At 41.9% G+C, this 20078-nt stretch overlaps 1 protein-coding gene across 18 annotated transcripts in view; it reads left to right on the top strand.

Annotated features, from left to right (window-relative positions):
• The window catches only part of ank2b (ankyrin 2b, neuronal), a 219178-nt gene that overhangs the window by 85092 nt on the left and 114008 nt on the right, over window positions 1-20078 (top strand). For 6 of the 18 annotated variants that reach the window (XM_056442734.1, XM_056442743.1, XM_056442736.1 and 3 more), the window contains exons 1-2: window positions 5392-5531; window positions 15290-18732. The exons of 2 other annotated variants lie outside the window; for them this stretch is intronic. In XM_056442734.1, coding sequence (XP_056298709.1) covers window positions 18604-18732 — 129 coding nt within the window. In that variant the 5' untranslated portion in view covers window positions 5392-5531; window positions 15290-18603. Of the gene's footprint in view, window positions 1-5390; window positions 5532-11321; window positions 11492-15289; window positions 18733-20078 lie in introns of those variants that run through there. 10 more of the 18 variants (XM_056442747.1, XM_056442746.1, XM_056442745.1 and 7 more) reach the window with 6 other exon arrangements.

Genomic DNA, 20078 nt, shown 5'->3' with positions numbered 1-20078 from the left:
AGTGAACAAACTGAAGTATTAACATGCTTAAAGGATAACTGCAGTTTATGACTGCTTGGGTTTAATTGTCATTTAATTGAAATAATCGCTGAGATATGATATCACTGATTATTAGGTAAAGTGGGGTCGGAAGGATGAGCAGTCAAACATAGAGGATAAAAACAATCACAATTTTGCCAACTTACTTGCAACATTATTTGAAAGCAAAAACACGTAATGTAACAAATTACCATATTGCTCAGGAAAACCACAACTGAGCCAAATATGGTAAACACAATGAGCCAGAAAGTCTCTATTTGCTGTAATCAATGTTGCCTCTAGTAAGTTAATAGTTTAATTTGTGCTCGCTTGCAAACACATTTCACTTTTCTACAAGCTAAATGATTATGGGACATTTTTAGTTTCTTGTCTGGTTGGACCTCCTTTAGCCGAGAGAGCTCAGCCAGTACGTTGATATGTACTATGTTATCATAACTTCTAGAGCCGATGGCCAGAGCTATGAAAATAAAACCATTTTCCTTTACGTACAGGTCATGGAAAGTTTCACACGAAAATCATTTATGAATAAAGGTCCATTTAACCTAATTGGGACGCTATAGATTCATGCATTGGGGGTCTCCTTAAATATTATATTGACAGAAAATAGAGATCAAAATATAATGCTTATCTGGCTTCAACCAGTAGAATCAGGATATCTAAGGACGTGTCACTCCTGCTGCCCCATTATATTGTCAGCAGTAGTGTGTCTGTGTTGTTGGGTGTTCACATTACAGGATTTGTGCATGTCACAGGGTTAAATTCATAGGAAGCGCGTGGTGGAGGATGAATTAAAGCCAATTTCCAATGACAAGGCCGGTCACTCATGTGAGAGCCGGGCTGGAGACTCGGCCGAGCGGTGAGAGCCAAAATGCTAAAAGGCCAATCCATTCATCGGCACAGAAAGATGGCCTTGTTACGAAAGGCACCTCGCGTCCTTCCACCCTTTGCTTCTCAGAAAGTGACGCAGAGGACAGAAATACAAGGCGATGCTGTCATCGGTATCCTGGAGATCCGTGTTGATGTTGAGGTCGAGTGTCCGAGCTCAAGTGAAGGAAGCGAATGAGAAGTTAATCCAATACAATGGAGGGGTCAGAGGACGAGGGCTCTGGGGTGGGGAGTCCTCTGCACAGCCGGAGGACACAGACCGGCTAATTGGTCCGACTGACACGGTCACTCGTTGGCACAGCTTCATTTCCACATTAAGGCCTGATTTATAGTTCTAACCAGTCCCTTGAATTATGTTTCATTCGTGTATAATACACTAGTGGGAGTTAAAGATCCGCACCAGAGATGCTTTGGAAGGATTCTTGTAAATGATATTTAGTTACAATGTTTGGAACAATGGATTCATACAGTACCTACATTGTTAGTGTGCAATGGAATATTTTAAGCAAAGAAAAAAAAGTTTAAGATATATTACATATATACCAATTATTGGAGGGAAATCATTTTTTTAAATATAAGGATTACAATTAATAGAATGCATACAATAAAATGGTTAATACAAATAATAATTTTACACTCCTAAGTGTAGTATTGTATGTGCTTTATATGCTTTCCAGAGAGGATTGTGTATGTGTGTGTGCACAGAGAGTTAACGAGGGCAGTTCAAACAAATCTATTGTGTAATAACCTTGGACTTATTCTTATGGTGCGTCTACTTCCTCCAGTCAGAATCTCACAAGGCTTCCCTCGTTACAATAATCCCACTAGTTATAAGATTCACAGCTAAACAGAAAATATTATATTCAGTTTTTTTAAATAGTGCACACAGTAACTATCTGTTGGAGATGTTGAGAAATGCCAAATGAGTAGAACGAGTAAAGAGGTTGTTCCCCTTCCGTTCTCCTTCATGTGAAAGCCTCTGTGATCTTAACAACATGCATTTGCTTTGGAATAAATAATCAAAATGAACAATATATTCTACATCCTTTTGTTTGTATATTCTAATTTATTTTCTTTAAATCTTTATTTTTATTTTTTAGAGAGAATTTCCACCTCCATCTTTCTGTGTAAAAAAAGGTTTAGCGTGCAGACAATTTGTTATTAATATCAAATATGCACAGAATACAAGGCCATTTTTTAAAATGGCCTTATTCTTTGCATAATGAAAATGTAATTCTCTGTTATACGTGTTCACACAAATATAACTATAATATTTCATTTTGAAGTGACTGCTTAACATACTGGAATGCAGTATGTTAAGCAGTAGATCCACCTCTCATTGAGTAACATGCAGTAATTGATGTGTAATAATTCACAAAAGGTGGGCAGGTAATACCCAATAAGAAATGACTCTTTGGGTTTTGATCCCATTGTGACCTTTGACCCCTCCTATCAAATGTATCGTATTTAACTGGTCACACACACACACACACCCTGCACCCTGCCTCCCTCACACACCCTCCATCTGCCATCATAACCCTGATTGACACAGTGACCTACTGTGCCCCTCGCAGTCGGCCTCGGCTCCGGCTCCACTTGACGAGTCCAAAGACGGTCGACTGTGTGTTTGCCCTCAGCTCAGCGAATGGAAATTAAAGGGGACATATTATGAAAATTCCACTTTTTTAATTTGTGTATCTGGCATGTCTCCCAACACAAAAACGCTGGAAAAAAAGAACTCACGCGGCTTGTTGTGGTTCCTCTGTCAGAAACGATATGCTTGAGTGCGTCCAAAGGGATCACCACCAACGTCGACGTAGATTTTGAAGCACGCCCATGTAGGGAGTCTGGCTACATGGCCTTGGACCGCCCCCCACCACAACTTTGCAGGTAAAGTTTATTTGAAAGTTGTGTTCATATTACAGACATGAGTCATCAAATAAGTCATAAGTCATCAAATACAACGATTAGCCAATGTACAAAAATAAATAAATGTAGAAGTGACAAAGTTAACTTACCATTCAGAAACGTCCTGTTGAGCCCTAACTTCTCCAACTTGTTCGGGAGCCTCTTCTTGTTCAGGGTCTCTGGTTCAAAACGAGATGGTTGCACGACGCTATCTTCATCTGCAGTAGCCATATTTCTACAAAGGTAATGGCTAGCTGGGCAGGCAGCAGCTAGGCGAGCGCATCTCGTGGAGGAGGGGGGAGGGGGGAGCTGGCTCATTAGCATTTAAAGGAACAGGCACTCAAAACAGGTACATCTGTGGGGAGGTGTTTTTGACAGGGTAAAAAGGGTGCTGTTTGAAATGATTCTTGTGGTATTTTGACCAAAATATGTTACAAACATTTCATTAAGACTCCAAGGAACCATATCAACTTGTGGAAAAATGGGCATACGATGGGTCCTTTAAGACGTGTAATGAGTCTGGCCCCCCCTCCCCCCACTACCACCATCTAGTGTCCTGAGGCGGTGCTGAATAATCATTCTCCCACCCCCCTTAGCCTGCATCCATTATTCAACACAGGGCCCAGTGTGTGTGTGTGTACACCTGAGCATCACCTTGTGTGTGTGTGTGTCATGACTACCAGATGGGGATGGTGGGGCCAGACGTTGTAGCTACATGTCCCACTATAAATGATTATAATAATAACACAATAATCGGCAGCGTGTGTTGAAGACACTGAGAGGTTTTATTCTGTTATCTGCAGTTTAATCATGTTGTGATGACTGACACACCTTCCTGCACCACCATACCATGAGGAGTATGGGGCTCTACTTATTCAGAGTGATGCTGCTGTAGTGCCACCTGCTGCCAGAGACTCCTCACTACACTAACAAATAAACATTTAAATGTGTTTAACATGTACAATGGAAAGACGAGGAACACCTTGTAGAACTGGATCTGAATGCTTCTTTTAGGAATGAAGATACGAGATAAAGAAATCAGTGATTAAAGGCAACAGTATATGGCATACCAGTGATATATGGATGTACTACTAATCCAACAAGGAGCTGATCCATCTTTTTCGACACATTACTGCAAGAGTGTTGCATTATGGGTACTCTCAGCCTGAATGTGTCTCTGAGTCCTTCAGCCCTTAAAGTTTTTAGTAGTGACTCCTGAACGTGTGTCACTGAGAAACATTCATGAGCTTTCAAGTGAAAACTATCGAACACACAACTCAATAATAAATATAAGTGAAGCCTGTACGCCCTTCTCCTTCGGTGAGCTCTCTCGGGAACAGGAAGCAGCGGTGTCGCCCAGATGCTGCCAGAAGCAGATGATGCAACACACCTCATAAACCCATAACTCCTCTGGGCTTTGATTAACAGGCTCTCATCTGTTCCTGAGATATGAAGATAATAATGTTTTCCAACTTATAGGAGAGCTCACGGGATGACTTCATTGTATCTCTACAACAACATTATATGGCCTTAATAAAGTGATGGAATGTAAGTAGTATATCTTTTAGTATTTACACGCTACAGACAACAAACAGTGCACACATGTGTACATAAGAATTAAACATAATTAATATTCAGTACAATCACTATAACATGACCCAAAAGCACTTAACTACACCTTCCTGGGAGCCCCGTACTTATATGATATGATATGATATTCCTTTATACGTCCCACAGCGGGGAAATTTCAACAATCACAGCATCAATGAAAATGAATATAAAACACAAAACTAAATACTAAAAACTAAATACAAATACTAATACTAATACTAAATATACAGGGGGAAAATAAAGTAAAGTGCTGAGTTTGCCAGGATCTCCAGCGATCTACTGCAGTGTGTTGTGCAGCCTGACAGCAGCAGGAAGGAAGGACTTGTGGTTCCTCTCCCTCAGACACCGGGGATGAATCAGTTTATCAATTATAATAATTAATAATAATTTAAAAAATAATTAAAAAATATTACATTACAAATTTGCCTCAGAGGGCTTTACAATCTGGTTACCATTGTGTATCAGTCATAACATCAGTAAACGTGAATACATAATGAGTCCATCTGCATCCAGTTCTCAGCCACTACCGCAATGCTGTGATGCCTTCAGGGACACTTAGGTGGCACAACCACACCTGTAGGGTGTAATAGAAAGGGTGTCACTTACTTCTGACATCCCATTTTTATAACATGGGCTTTCTTTCAAAATAGCTGAATTCAAATCCCTCATCACTAAGACATCAACAGTGTGTATTTCTCAGACCAAGCAGAAGTGTGTGTGTATGTGTGTGTGTCTCCCCCTCCATTGTCTCTTTATTGCACCATTCTGATTCTAGGTCAGAAGAAAAGACTTCTATTTGTGTCCACATAATCCCCTCTAAGAATGCACACACCCCTCATTATGCACACGTGTATGTGTGTGTGTGTGTGGTAATACCTCCTGAACGTTACACACTAATCCACTCAGTCGGAAAGACGGTCCTGCACTTCTTCCTCCCTCCCCATGTCACACACACACACACACACACAGTCCGCACACTTCCATCTTGGCTCAGACGCCCGTCACACACACATTGGACATCTCCCCGGGTGTGTCGGGCCTCTTGGAGCCCCCTGAGCAGCAGCATGGTGGCTGGAGAAACAGGCCAGGTAAGCCCCACAGGAAGCTGTGTGTGTGTGTGTGTGTGTGTGTGTGTGTGTGTGTAATGTAACGCTTGTGAAGCTTTATTCATTGTAGCACTTTGTTGTAAAAGAGACTTCCTGTTCCATTTCTCTAAGACAGAAGACGTGTTACCTTGTGCGTCGGTGTAAAGCCACAACATGACAGTCAGCACGTCGTGGTGTCTTGGTGCTGTAAATAATGTTCTGTGTTGCTTTGTGTACAACACACACGACTTCAGACCTCTTCTCAGTTGGTGATCCGTCCAGGCTTTAACTTTTTATGGACGTTCACTGTCTTTTGTTTGCTGCTTCCAAACTCAGAGTCCCCTGAAGCTTTCTCATTCAACCTGTCAGTTGAGAGTGTGATGATGACTTCAATTCAGTTTATTTTGTAGAGCCCAATATTACAAATTACAAACTCCCCACAGAGGGCTTTACAATCTGTACACATACGACATCCCAGACCTTTGACCTCACATCAGATCAGGAACAACTCCCAAGAAATAGAAGAAAACCTTTATCTGGAATTATGGGGAAAAAAGAGAAGAAACCTTCAGGAGAGCAACAGAGGAGGATCCTTCTCCAAGATGGACAGGTGAATAGATGTCATGTGACCAGATGAACGGCGTTACATAAACATTCAATGAATATGACATATACTTGAACCCCCTCCCCCGTTCTCATGTAGAACCCGCTCTGTACTTCCTGGATGTCTAACCCCTAATCCAGTGGCGGGCCGTGCATTTTCTACCTAGGCCTTCAATGCCGTCTTACTACAGCTGAACAACCTAATGTAAGATATTAGTTCACCAGTGTTCCGGTCCGGGGCTTTTATTGTGAAGGAGCACATGAAGCGCAACACCTACAAATACATACCCGCAGAGTGCAGATACATAAACACGCCATGACGGGATGCTGCGTCATTAACGGACAAAGCTTGTAGTCCACACCACCGTAATAAACACAATGACAAGAACACATTTACAAGAACCAGCCACATTTATATATAACAAAACATGACAAAGCAATCAGACAGAACTGTGGCACTAAAACACCTGACACTCAATATAACCAGAAACAACCATATAATAAAAAGACAAATGAACACAACGTTCTGCAGAACACAACAAGCAGCTCACTCACCAACTCCCTTCACTTCAAGTTAAGTTCAAGTCCAATCTCCTCTCTTTGCCAACACGCAACTCAATGAAGCTAGCTGTGGTGTGGCCGTAGGTTATAATGTCCGTCTTTTCCTGAAGCGTCCTCCTTGAGAAAGGCTTCGAGATTAAATCCGCCACCAAGTCTGCTTCTCCTCCGTCCATCATTAAAAGTTAAAAGCAAAAAACTTAAACTGTGGTGACTTTTTCACTTCTTGACCACGGCTTATCTATCTCCTTCTCCTCTAGTTGAACTGCATGCAGGCCCACTAACCAATCACAGCGCAGGTTACTCTGACGTACTTTCATGGGCTTCCAGAAGGCCAAAGGACCTAAAAAAATACACCCAGTATGTCAAACTAGCGATATGATTGGTTAAAGATGATGTCAATCACCGATAAGGTCTCCATGTACTTCAAGCAGGCTGTACTTGTCTTGGCCTGTGAAGGCCTGAGATGAGCTGTTCTTCTTCCATAGAGATTGTGGAGCTGACATCTGATTGGATAAAAGCTCCCGTTAAAATAAATTAGACTGGAAGCAGCGCTGCCGGATGGAAGCACAGCAACAGAGGAAGACAATAGGAAAATAAAAAATAATTCTAAAATAGCTTTAATTTTGTAATTATGTTTAGGCTGACGGCCCGCCACTGCCCTAATCCCCCTGTAACCAGGATCCCCACTACAGGGAGACAAAAGCTTATAAATGCTTCTTTAATGATATCAAAAACATAAAAAAACACAAGTTGTATGTCTTATATTGATTTGTGTGTGGATGTCAACAGTGTACACAGGGTTCGTACGGTCATGGAAAACCTGGAAAAGTCATGGAATTTTAAAAGTCATATCCAGGCCTGGAAAAGTCATGGAAAAAACTTACATCACAAAAGTTTTAGAAAAGTCATGGAAATTTGTTATAATCACATGTTCATGGACGCTAAGTTTGAAATAATTAATTTGTTTTTGAAAGAAAGACGCTCAAAATATAAAAGAAAGACGCTCAAAATATAAGACGGCATACGCTCTCTTACTGGTTGCGCAATTAGTGTTTTTTCGCGGTGCAAGTGAACGCATCTTAACTGGAAAGTTCGCTGGCCATAGCAACAGTAGCTTGGGAAGCGGTCGGGATATTCTACTATGCCAGAGAAGTGTAGATGTAACGATATGTGCTGCTCTGTGGTGGCAAAACATTAGAGATGTCAAACATGGGAGAGGAGACGTTAACGAGCCGAAGCAGACATCAAAGCGCTGAGCTAGCGGAGTTACGGCTCCTCCATCACCGGCTAGCTCACCACAGTGAGGGCCACTGCTACGCCGAGCAGCGCGTCTCTCTCTCCGGTAACAAGCAGGAGTGGATAACCGATGCTGTAACTGAGTGACTGTGGCGGTAATGTGGCCACTGAAGGTTGCAAATTCACATTATTCTTTTAAATATCCGAAAATGCCAGCCTGCTATTCGACTCTTGTGTTGAAAGCAAACGCTCATCTCTGCTCATTAGGGCTCCGTCACTTCAAGAGTCACGTTGTCAACGTGTTGAAGGACCGATGTCTTTCTATCTGACCAAAGCCTGAACCACTATTTACAGTCCAAACAGATGGATTTGCAAATAAAGGATAATAGTTTGATTACAATAATAAACATGAATAATTTGAATATACATGTTTATACCAACAAACATGTATATACATGTTTTTTCTTTTAACTATTGTCCCTCATTCATTTGTTTCATTTAAGGTATACTGAATGCTTTGAAATTCACATATGATGATATGATATCACTTTATTTGTCTCAGTGGGGAAATTTCAAAAATCACAGCAGCGGTGCACATCAGAGCATCAATGAAAAATAAATAAAAAACACAAAACAAAATACAAAAAAAAACTAAATACTAAATATACAGGGGGAAAATAAAGTAAAGTGCTGAGTTTGCCAGGATCTCCAGCGATCTACTGCAGTGTGTTGTGCAGCCTGACAGCAGCAGGAAGGAAGGACTTGTGGTGCCTTCACATTGTTTAAATACTAAATTGTCTCATCTTTTCATGTATACACCGAAGTATTTTCTGTTTGCACATTCAATTCAATTCATTTCAGTTTATTTAGGATCGCGCATTATGAAAAAATTGCCTCGGAGGGCTTTACAATCTGTACACATACGACATCCCTGTCCCAGGACCTCACATCAGATCAGGAAAAACTTCTAAGAAATAGAAAAAAAACTTTCACAGGGAAAAAAGGGAAGAAACCTTCAGGAGAGCATCCCTCTCCAGGATGGACAGGTGCAATAGATGTAATGTGTACAGAATGAATCATTACAGAGTTACAACACATTCAATGAGTATGACAGAGTGTATGAATAGTTGGTAGTAGGCATGGACCACGATCCAGACCTCCATGATCCATCAGGCAGATAGAGGTAGAGAGGAGTGGGCGGAGCATCAGCAGCGCCATGGCATTAGACCCAGCCAGGTCCATTGGACGTGAAGTCAAAAGGACTCCGGAGAGGAAACAGAGTTAATAATTTGCAATGGAGAGAATAAAATGCATCCATAAGTAGAGAGAGAAGAGGAGATAGGTGCTCAGTGTATCCTAAACATCCCCCAGCAGCCTATCAGCCTATAGCAGCATCTCTAGGCCTTTGCTCGAAATAACATACCCAAACTAAAAAGGGTGTAGTTCTGCAACCACAAAAGCTATTTGAATAATGTTGGTGTTATAATAAAGGCAACACATGTGAGCTTTTGTTCGGATGTGTAAATATAGTATATATGTTACTGGTTAAAAGTAAATAAAGATGAAACTTCTATGAAAATAGAATCTGTCCTCCACTTGAGGACAGATTGGCACTGGTTAAGGACAAGAGATTATTAATCTTGCCTCTAATAGTTACCATCTTTTCATAAAAGAAGTTCATAAAGTCATTACCACTGAGGTCTATAGGAATACTCGGCTCCACAGAGCTGTGACTCTCTGTCAGCCTGGCTACAGTGCTGAAGAGAAACCTGGGGTTGTTCTTATTTGTCTCTATTACTGATGAGTAATAGGCTGCTCTGGCATTACGGAGGGCCTTCTTATAAGTATTAAGTCTATCTCGCCAAACTAAGCGGGATTCTTCCAGATTAGTTGAACGCCATATGCTTTCAAACTTTCGTGACGTTTGCTTTAGTTTGAGGTCTGAGGGTTATACCAGGGAGCAAATCTCCTCTTCCTCACTGTCTTCTTCTTCAGAGGGGCTATCGAGTCCAGTGTCATTCTCAGTGAGCCTGTGGCACTGTCAACAAGATGATCAATCTGGGACGGACTAAAGTTAGACCAGGAGTCCTCTGTTATATTGAGACGTGGTATTGAATCAAATGCAGAAGGAATCGCTTCTTTAAATTTAGCTACAGCACTGTCAGTTAGACATCTGGTGTAGAAACTTTGGACTAACGGTGTACACTCCGGTAGTATAAACTCAAAAGTTATGAGGTTGTGGTCTGACAGAAGAGGATTCTGTGGGAAGACGTTCAAATGCTCAATGTCAACGCCATAAGTAAGAACAAGATCAAGCGTGTGGCCAAAGCTGTGAGTGGGTTTCTGTACTCTGACAGAAGCCAATCGAGTCCAACAATGAGATTAATGCAGCACTAAGGCAATCATTATCAACATCCACATGAATATTAAAATCTCCTACAATAATAACTTTATCAGTTTTAAGAACTAAACTTGATATAAACTCTGAAAATTCAGATATAAACTCTGAATATGGACCTGGTGGCCGGTACAGAATCACAAATATAATTGGCTGTAGTGTTTTCCAGGTTGGATGTGAAAGACTAAGAACAAGGCTTTCAAATGAGTTGTAGTTTAATTTAGGTTTAGGATTTATTAATAGGCTCGAGTCAAAGATGGCTGCTACTCCACCTCCTCGAGGAATGTGAGTATTAATATGACTTGGAGGAGTCGATTCATTTAGGCAGACATATTCTTCATGGCTCAGCCAGCTTTCAGTTCGACAACATAAATCAATGTGATTATCTGATCTTAAATCATTTAGTAACACAGCTTTAGATGACAGAGATCTAATATTTAGGAGACCACATTTAATAGTCCTGTTTTGTTGCACTGCTGAAATAATGTTGTTAACTTGTAAAAGGTTAGTTTGTACGACTCCTCTTCTGCTTACTTTTGATTTATTTAATTGAAGTGGCCGTGGGACAGACACAGTCTCTACTCTAGAGCTGTGGGTGGGTAACTGCTCGAATGGAAGAGCAGAGAAGGGTGTAAGACTACAACTCTGCTCCCGGTTCCTGATCTGAACCCTTGGTTGTCATGGATTAAGTCCGGTGATCAACTTGGTCATATTCGCAGAAATCAGACGCGCACCGTCCAACGTGGGATGGATGCCGTCTCTCCTCATCAGATCAGGTTTTCCCCAGAAAGTCTTCCAGTTGTCTACGTAGCCCACATTATTCGCTGGGCACCACCTCGACAGCCAGCGGTCAAATGACGACATTCGGCTATACAATTCGTCATTGATCAAATTTGGGAGAGGACCAGAGAAAACTACTGTGTCCGGCAATGTCTTGGCATAAGCACACACCGATTCCACATTCATTTTAGTGACTTCCGACCGGCGTAGTCGGGAGTCATTACCACCGGCGTGTATTACAATCTGACTGTATCTCCGCTTGTCCTTAGCCAGCAGCTTCAAACAAGACTCCACGTCGCCCGCTCTGGCCCCCGGGAGGCACACGACTCTGGTCCGCGGCTTCGCTATTTTCACGTTCCTGACTATCGAGCTCCCGATAACCAGGGTGTGTTCCTCAGCGGGTGTGTCGCTGAGCAGGGAAAACTGAATGGAAACGTGAAGTGGTTGGTGCACAGCGGGCTTCTGTATATATAGGTTTACTTGTCATACATATTGGCAGCTTTTATGGGGACTCGGTCCAGACCTGCAAGAGTTTAATAGGGTCACAAAATGCATTTGCAGAATTTCTTCTGTAATCTTTTATGATGTGTATCTGCAGTTCACCTGTGAGCCACACGAGGAAGCCTGCATGTTTGTTTAGTTTTCATAATAACCGTCCATCCTTTTTAAAAAGTGGACAGAGCTGTAAACCATAATACATACACGTTATTAATGTGACAACTTTTCTTTTGTTGCAGCATCGTGTGTGTCCAGAATGTGTTGTGCACATACAGGACCTCTGTGGTTGTCATGACACTTCCCCTGTGGGAAGACTGTAGTTGCTGCATGTTAAATATTCGCCATTCAAGGTTGATTATTGCCACACAGTACTCGAATGCCCAATTGGAGCAGAAAGTGGGAGGAGCTAAAGATGTGTGTGTGAGTGTAGATGAATAATGCATGAGGCAGCGATGGATGATATCATCAAGACCTCGGGGGAATTCTGGGACGGCTCATTTGGTCCGGCGGGGCGGGGCTCTGATGGATTGAGCCCCCAAAATAACCATTCACACAGAGACACACACACACACACACCTCCCCCTCTCTCCCGCTATGTCTGTTATGCTCCCTCACCCTGTTATCCATATCAGTAAAGATAGGAACACTTGTTCAATTCAATGCATTCTCAACCACACACAAGCTCACGCACGCACACACGCACACATGCTAACCCCATGGAGAGCCTTTTCTCGATCTGCCTCTGCTTCACTGTTGCCAGTGACTACGCCCCACACCCTTGTTGCTAGGCAACGGGCAATAGACAGCAAAAGAAGAGACTGTGTTAGCTTTAAACCTTTTATGATGCCAATGCTCATCAAGCTTGTGTTTATCTTGCTACTCCAACCAAAGAACTGAAGCGTGCAAATTGTTGCATTATCAATGTTTTAAAATCCCATTAATCTTAAATGATAGAGGCCTGATAATTGTTTTCATTACTTGAAAGAACGCTCTGTCTCTCATTGAACAGACGGCAGATATGTTTCAAAGATATGTTTCAAAACAGACGGCAGATGTGTTTCAGACCAGACGGCATATATATGTTACAGACAGCATTTACATGTTTCAGAAGAGACCCTAGATATGTTTCAGAACAGACGCTAGATATGTTTCAGAACAGATGCTAGCATTTTTACACAACAGACACCAGATATGTTTCAGAACAGACACTATATATGTTTAAGTACAGATGGCATATTTGTTTTAAAACGGATACTAGATATGTTTCAGAACAAAAGATGGCATATATGTTCCAGAACAGATGCCAGATATGTTTCAGAACAAAATATGGAATATATGTTCCAGAACAGATGCTAGATATATTTCAGAACAGACACTAGATATGTTTCACAACAGACGCTAGATGTGTTTCAAAACAGACGGCATTTATGTTTCAGAACAGACGGCATACATGTTTCAGAACAGACACTAGATGTGTTTCAAAACAGACAGCATATGTTTCAGAATAGACGGCATATATGTTTCAGAACAGACGCTAGACATGTTTCAGGACACACAGCATTTGTATTTGAGAACAGACACTAGATATGTTTAAGAACAGACGGCATATTTCTTTTAAAACGGATACTAGATAAGTTTTCAGAACAGATGCCAGATATGTTTCAGGACACACAGTAGATATGTTTCAGAACAGACAGTAGATATGTTTCAGAACAGACGGCATATATGTTTCAGAAAAGTCACTGGATATGTTTCAGAACAGATGCTAGATATGTTTCAGAACAGACAGCATATATGTTTCAGAAAAGTCACTGGATATGTTTCAGAACAGATGCTAGATATGTTTCAGAACAGACAGCATATATGTTTCAGAAAAGTCACTGGATATGTTTCAGAACAGATGCTAGATATGTTTCAGAACAGATGGCATATGTGTTTCAGAACAGACGGCATATGTGTTTCAGACCAGATGGCATATACAGGACTGTCTCAGAAAATTAGAATATTGTGATGAAGTTCTTTATTTTCTGTAATGCAATTAAAAAAACAAAAATGTCATGCATTCTGGATTCATTACAAATCAACTGAAATATTGCAAGCCTTTTATTCTTTTAATATTGCTGATTATGGCTTACAGCTTAAGAAAACTCAAATATCCTATCTCTAAATATTAGAATATCATGAAAAAGTATACTAGTAGGGTATTAAACAAATCACTTGAATTGTCTAATTAACTCGAAACACCTGCAAGGGTTTCCTGAGCCTTGACAAACACTCAGCTGTTATAAATCTTTTTTTTTACTTGGTCTGAGGAAATATTAAAATTTTATGAGATAGGATTTTAGAGTTTTCTTAAGCTGTAAGCCATAATCAGCAATATTAAAAGAATAAAAGGCTTGCAATATTTCAGTTGATTTGTAATGAATCCAGAATGCATGACATTTTTGTTTTTTTAATTGCATTACAGAAAATAAAGAACTTTATCACAATATTCTAATTTTCTGAGACAGTCCTGTATACGTATTCGAACAGACGTCAGATATGTTTCAGGACAGACAACGTTATCGGTGTTGGATTTGAAAACATCAACTAATCAACTTTCGTCATGAGTAAACCCAAAGTTAATAAAAACATTATAGATTGTAAACATATATGAAGAATGAGTTGTAAATAGGACAGATGACTTTGTTTGAATTCGTAAATTAAACTACAACAAAAATGTAGTTTCCACTGTCCCCATTAATCCCCATTATGATGATCTGTGTCAACGACGGCAACAACATACGAGGAAATCATGTTGTAACACAATAATGACACATTAAGTCAGTCAGGAACATGAATCCTGGTCAGCCTGAGCTACGGTCGTCCCTTGGGTTCCATCCCATAATTAGGTTCAACAGCTTCACTGCTCCATTGTTGTGTATGTGGGACAGTCTATGACATCACAGCTCAAGCTGTGCAGCAACGCAGTCATTTGGCTGTTTGTGACAGTGATGATAGATTGAAGAGACACACACACACACACACACACACACACACACTCCCCCATGGTGTGGCCTGTCGGGGGTGGGGGATTGTGTTTAAATGGCCGCCACACTGGAATAGATGTCATGTGACTCATGTTTGTAATCAGGTTAACGTACAGATCGTCGTGATGAATGTGTTCATAAGGATGTGAGCTGGAGGCGTGGCCAGGGTAGCGGGGCCTTTTTGTCCGCGTGACACCCGAGGGAGCTCCCCCAAAAGGACACCGTGTCGTGGAGAGCAATGCATTCTGGGAGGCCGGACGGGTGTTTGTGTCTCTGTCTGATGAGTGACTTCATGTTAAATGTAAACATGTTAACTATGATATATATTATCTGGCTTCGCAATATCAATGCAAGATTGCAGCTGAAAAATAAACTAACTGCTAATTCCAGATCTTTAAACCCTTAAGAATACAATTTAAGTTGAACTGGAGTCTATGAGCACATATTCATTTGATTATTTTGGTTATGAGAACATTTTTCTCAATGATATACCTGCTCAGATCTGGGATCTGGTGGTTACAGCTCAGTGGGAGAAGAGGATCTCAGAGGCTTTTATTTCTGCAAATTGCATCATCATTAATATGTACTTTGACAATGTTTTAATCACAGGAGCGGCAATATTTAATGTCTATCTTTTTGTCTGTCTTTTCTTCTAGGTAAGTCACAATGGACGGAGACAGATGTTGGGACAGATGTTTGGTCCCGGTGTTGTTGATCTGCAGGATCATACGACACTGTATCGATCTTAACAATTGGATAAGCACATCTTCAGCTGATAAGTAAAGTGTGTGTGTGTGTCCCCTCCTCCCCCAGAGCTGATCCATTACTGCTGTCATCATCCACCAATAAAAAGCTAAATCTGAACTAAATCGTACACAATATCTTTGTGCGCTCTGGGTTTAGAATTATCTCGTGGAAATAATACAGGCTCCTGGTTGGCTACCCGTCGTCTCTTAACCAATTACCTGAGCTAAGTACCCCTGAGTCCACCAGGATCAGAGGTCAGGGCTCTGTAGGTCATCCCCCACCAGACTGAGACCCTCATCAGATTACTGGTCCCACACACTGCTGGTGAAGGTCTGGAGCAGATTAGGAACCAGGAGGACTGGTCTTCTACTTCCATGACAGGTTCAACCAGGACCTGCTTCGGAGGTGGAAACCAAAGAGGTTGAAATATATACTGGAGGCTTCCAGCTGAAGCTTTGCTCTCTAAAGAGTGAAGAGAAGGTTCATACGTCTCATTTTATGAACATCACAGTAAATCAGCGGGGTTTCATTTTTGACAAGCTTTTATTTTAGAAAACAAAACCCCTGATTACTGATTGGTTGTTCTCTCTATAGACCTGGGAACTCCTCAGGAGCCATACGTCTACTGTCCCTCGTCATTAGATCTAGGGTTAGGTTGGTTGAGGGGTTAGGGGCACTGGCTAGAGTTAGGGTATTAGAGTTACAGTGTTGGGGTTTTAGTGTTAGGGTTAAGGTATTAGGGTTAGGGTGTTAGGGTTAGGATAATGTGATTTACTCATAGATCTCCCTGCGTCGTCCGCCGACTTCGCAGTTGAATAGAGACCTATGGCGATGCACTGGTCGACGTGTGTCACTTAGTGCATTCCCCAGCATTTACACTTTGACCCAGGGCAGGGAGGCTAAATGGAGGGGAACAGAATTAAGAAGAGGTGGTGTTGATACACCAAGAACTCTTCTCCGCTCGGATAAGCGCGTGAAAATTAAGGTGAGCAGAATAGGTAATATTGTGGGTTGGGTTTAGGTAAGTGGTTAGGGTTTGAGTTAGGGTTAGGGTGTTAGGATTAAGGTGTTAGGGTTAAGGTGAAGGTAACCCTTTACAACCTGTCACTCATGTTGGCCTTACTGTGTAAGTGAATGGGTGTCCACACAGTGACTCTCAATGGGTTCTGATCGAGGACACACTCATATTTAATCTACTGTTCTTTAATCCCTTTGTGCTGACCACTGCACACTAACTGAGGCTATAAACCAGCCGTATTTACATATTCTTACATAATTAATTAATTTGTGTGAAGAGGAAGAAAAGTAGAATTTTGATATTAATGGCAAGCTCACAATACAGTGACTGGAAAAGTTACAAAACAACACCCTTCCTTCTGAAATTATTTAGTGTGTCCATACAAATCCATAAAGTCCTAAAATGGTCTCTAGTCTTACAGGCAAAACATAATACACATGTTTACAATATATTTTTTATTGTGGGGAAATATGCAGAATATTGTGATTATAAACAAGAAAAGCACCTCTGTAAATACCAATGGCATAACAAACACAGTATTCAATGTGCATATGAAAATCATATTAGCATGTCACCAGCTCTGGGATGTTTGTGTTGATGTTGACTTCAGGAACACCCAAAAGGATCCAAAGATTAATGTGAGGGGTCCCCCAAATAAGTAAACAGTCAAAGAAAACGTTTTTTTAAATCACATTTCTCCCTTGTCTTCTCTGTCATGTGTTAAATTATGTGTACTATTATCTCGTTAATAAAAGCATGAATATAATAAATGAATAGGAACAACATTCTTGTAACTGCTTTCAACACGTGTCTAATAGTTAGGGCACAGCCTTCATGAGAGAAGGTATGATCTATAAACCAGTATTCAGTTTCTGGTTCTTTGTCTGGAACCTTCCTGAACTGTAATGTTGGGCAATGCCATGAGGTGGCACCGTGGTATTACAAATAAAAAAGGGTGAGGCCTGAAGAGATGAGCGTTTCGGTGGATGTCTTGGTAGTAATAAGGGAGACCAATGATGTAGTGTGTATGTGAGATGGTTTATGGTGGGTGGCATATTTTTATTAAAGGCTAAAGGAATATTGCAGCTAATAATGGCAGTCTGTTATCTCTCTGTAAACACTGGATGTGTTTCCTCTGTCATGTCAGAACCATGGAGAGGGGTTGTGTGGAATGATGCACTAGAATAGTGTTTGTATGACGTGAGCCGGCAGTCATACCTTCTGCCCCTGCCTTGGACGACAGGACACATGTATTATGAACACGTGTATGTTAGATTTCTATGTCCTCGAGACACAATATATCTGATGTACATACAGATATGGCTGAAATATACATGCAAACAGCAGGTTTAGATATCATGGTTTAGTTCCATGTTTGACCCCTTTTTCATCTAAATTCCTATTATACTATTTTTATGACTTCATGCTCAAGAAGAAAAACACACAAACACACGTGTGCGTGCGTGTGTTTGTGTGTGCGTGTGCATGCGCTGCACATTGTTGTTCTGGAGCTGTGAAATCTCCCAGTCACTGACGCAGACCGTACCATTCCAGACCTGCTGATAGGGAACGCTGTAGGCCCTGCCTGGAGTCCAAGTCCTCCCCCCCTCTGTCTCAGTAAAGTGGTCCTGCCTTGTTGCAGTTCCACGGATGCTTCTGTATCTTGTATCCCCTCCCAGACACGGTTTCCTCTTACTCCTCCCCCACTATAATCCCCCCCGACTCCCCCCGTCTCCCCCTCTGGTACATGGTGAGTGGGGAAGTCATGCATTTGGAATATAGCGTCTGCTGCTCCCTCTCCATCCCATGCGGTAAAGGGAAGGGAGGAGCTCTCTGGTCGCCTCTCTGCCTTTCTATTGGTTCCCTATATCTTACCTCTCGGTAGTACCGGCCCACCCCTCCTCCGCTCTCTCTCTCTATTCCTGTCTCAGATGCGGTTGCCTGGGCAGCAGGGAGGGAGGCTTTACAGTCACTGCATGCATGGGTGAAGAGAGCTGGTGGGTGAGAGAACGAGAGGAGATCAGCTCTACCTCCATCCTCCTCCTTTCATCTGTTTGAGGGTATTGGTCCTGGTGAGGTGGGGGCTTGTTACGAGGGCTTGTTACCGTGGACTGGCATCTCTGTCAAAAACCTTTTTCGGAGGACTTCCCGAAAGCGATTTAAAAAGCTTGTGTTCTTGGTGCGGTCAGCAGTCGGAGGCCAGCCATGGCTCATGCCGCGGCTCACATTAAGAAGGCCCGGTCCGAGATGGAGCAACCTCCGGACCTGAAGGCTCTGGAGAAAGCCAAAGAGAGGAGGAAGCGTTCCCGGGAACGGGCTGAACGCAAGCGCAAGGTACCGGCCAGACTCGCTGGGATCAGCCACCAATTCATCCCCTCACGCTTTACTGGTTACTGCATCCCACCACCAGTCATCCCACCACTATTCATCCCACCACCAGCCATCCCACTACCAGTCACGCCTCCATCAAAGTCTCACTTCATCTTTACCCAATGAAGAAGCCTTCATCAGAGTCCATTATCAAAGACAGTGGAGGAGTTTTCCTGTTTTAATATTGACTGTTCCCACCTGCATCCTCATCTCGCGGTTTCATATCAGACGCATCATCAAGGGACTCATTTATGGCAATACTCTTGTTTAGATGGAAAGAGAACTCTCTATTACAGAGCAGAAAACCTGTGTTATGTGATCGGTGCATCGGTCCAGAAGAAACGGCCATCCCAGTGATCTGTGACTCCAACGGACACGCCGTCATGTCTGAGTCCTGCGTGTCCTCATCTCCTCTTGTACACTGCTAGGATCCTCCTCCATGCATCCTTCATCCCACTGCTCATCAAATGACCTCTGCACACGTCTTCATCCTCTACCCGGGTGGGCACCGTTCCAATACAAGTCCGACACATACCTGCACTGGTGTCCTACGCACACAGTCTCTCCGGCTGCGCAGTGTGTGTTCATTCTGTTTTTCCACTCAAGCAAACACAGAATCCTCCCGCTGAGGTTTAATATGTGAGATATGATGTCTATCTTTATGGAGCCATATTAGGGAGTGTATTATCCATGCATAGATTTAGTACTGTTGTTGGGAAATGTTTGTGAGTGGCACAGTTCATGATTGGTATTTTAAGTATTGGGCATCCCTGTCATATATGATATGATATTCCTTTATTCGTCCCACAGTGGGGACATTTCAAAAATCACAGCAGCGGTGCACATCAGAGCATCAATGAAAAATAAATATAAAACACAAAACAAAATACTAAAAACTAAATGCTAATACTAAATATACAGGGGTAAAATAAAGTAAAGTGCTGAGTAAAGTAAAGTGCTGAGTTTGCCAGGATCTCCAGCGATCTACTGCAGTGTGTTGTGCAGCCTGACAGCAGCAGGAAGGAATGCCTTGTGGTTCCTCTCCCTCAGACACGGGGAGGAATCAGCCGGTGGCTGAAGGAGCTGTGCAGAGCTTGTTTGTGTTTATTAAAAGAGACACACCTGGTCATTAACGATTGAGAGTTTTTAGCTTGGATCAGCATACAACTGTTGTTTATGGAAATAAAAGAAATATAGGAATCATAGGATGGCATAAGGAGCTCTGATTGGGGCAGTAAGATGATCATTCTCTTATATTCTAACTTGTGATATTTAATAACTGAAGTTGTACGTTCTATGATTTTAATGGA

This window comes from Pseudoliparis swirei, chromosome 21 (genome assembly GCF_029220125.1).
Source record: "Pseudoliparis swirei isolate HS2019 ecotype Mariana Trench chromosome 21, NWPU_hadal_v1, whole genome shotgun sequence".
NCBI classification, from domain to species: Eukaryota; Metazoa; Chordata; class Actinopteri; order Perciformes; family Liparidae; genus Pseudoliparis; species Pseudoliparis swirei.
The sequence above is the reverse complement of the archived record's forward strand: the minus strand, read 5'-3'. Positions and strand labels throughout refer to the sequence as shown.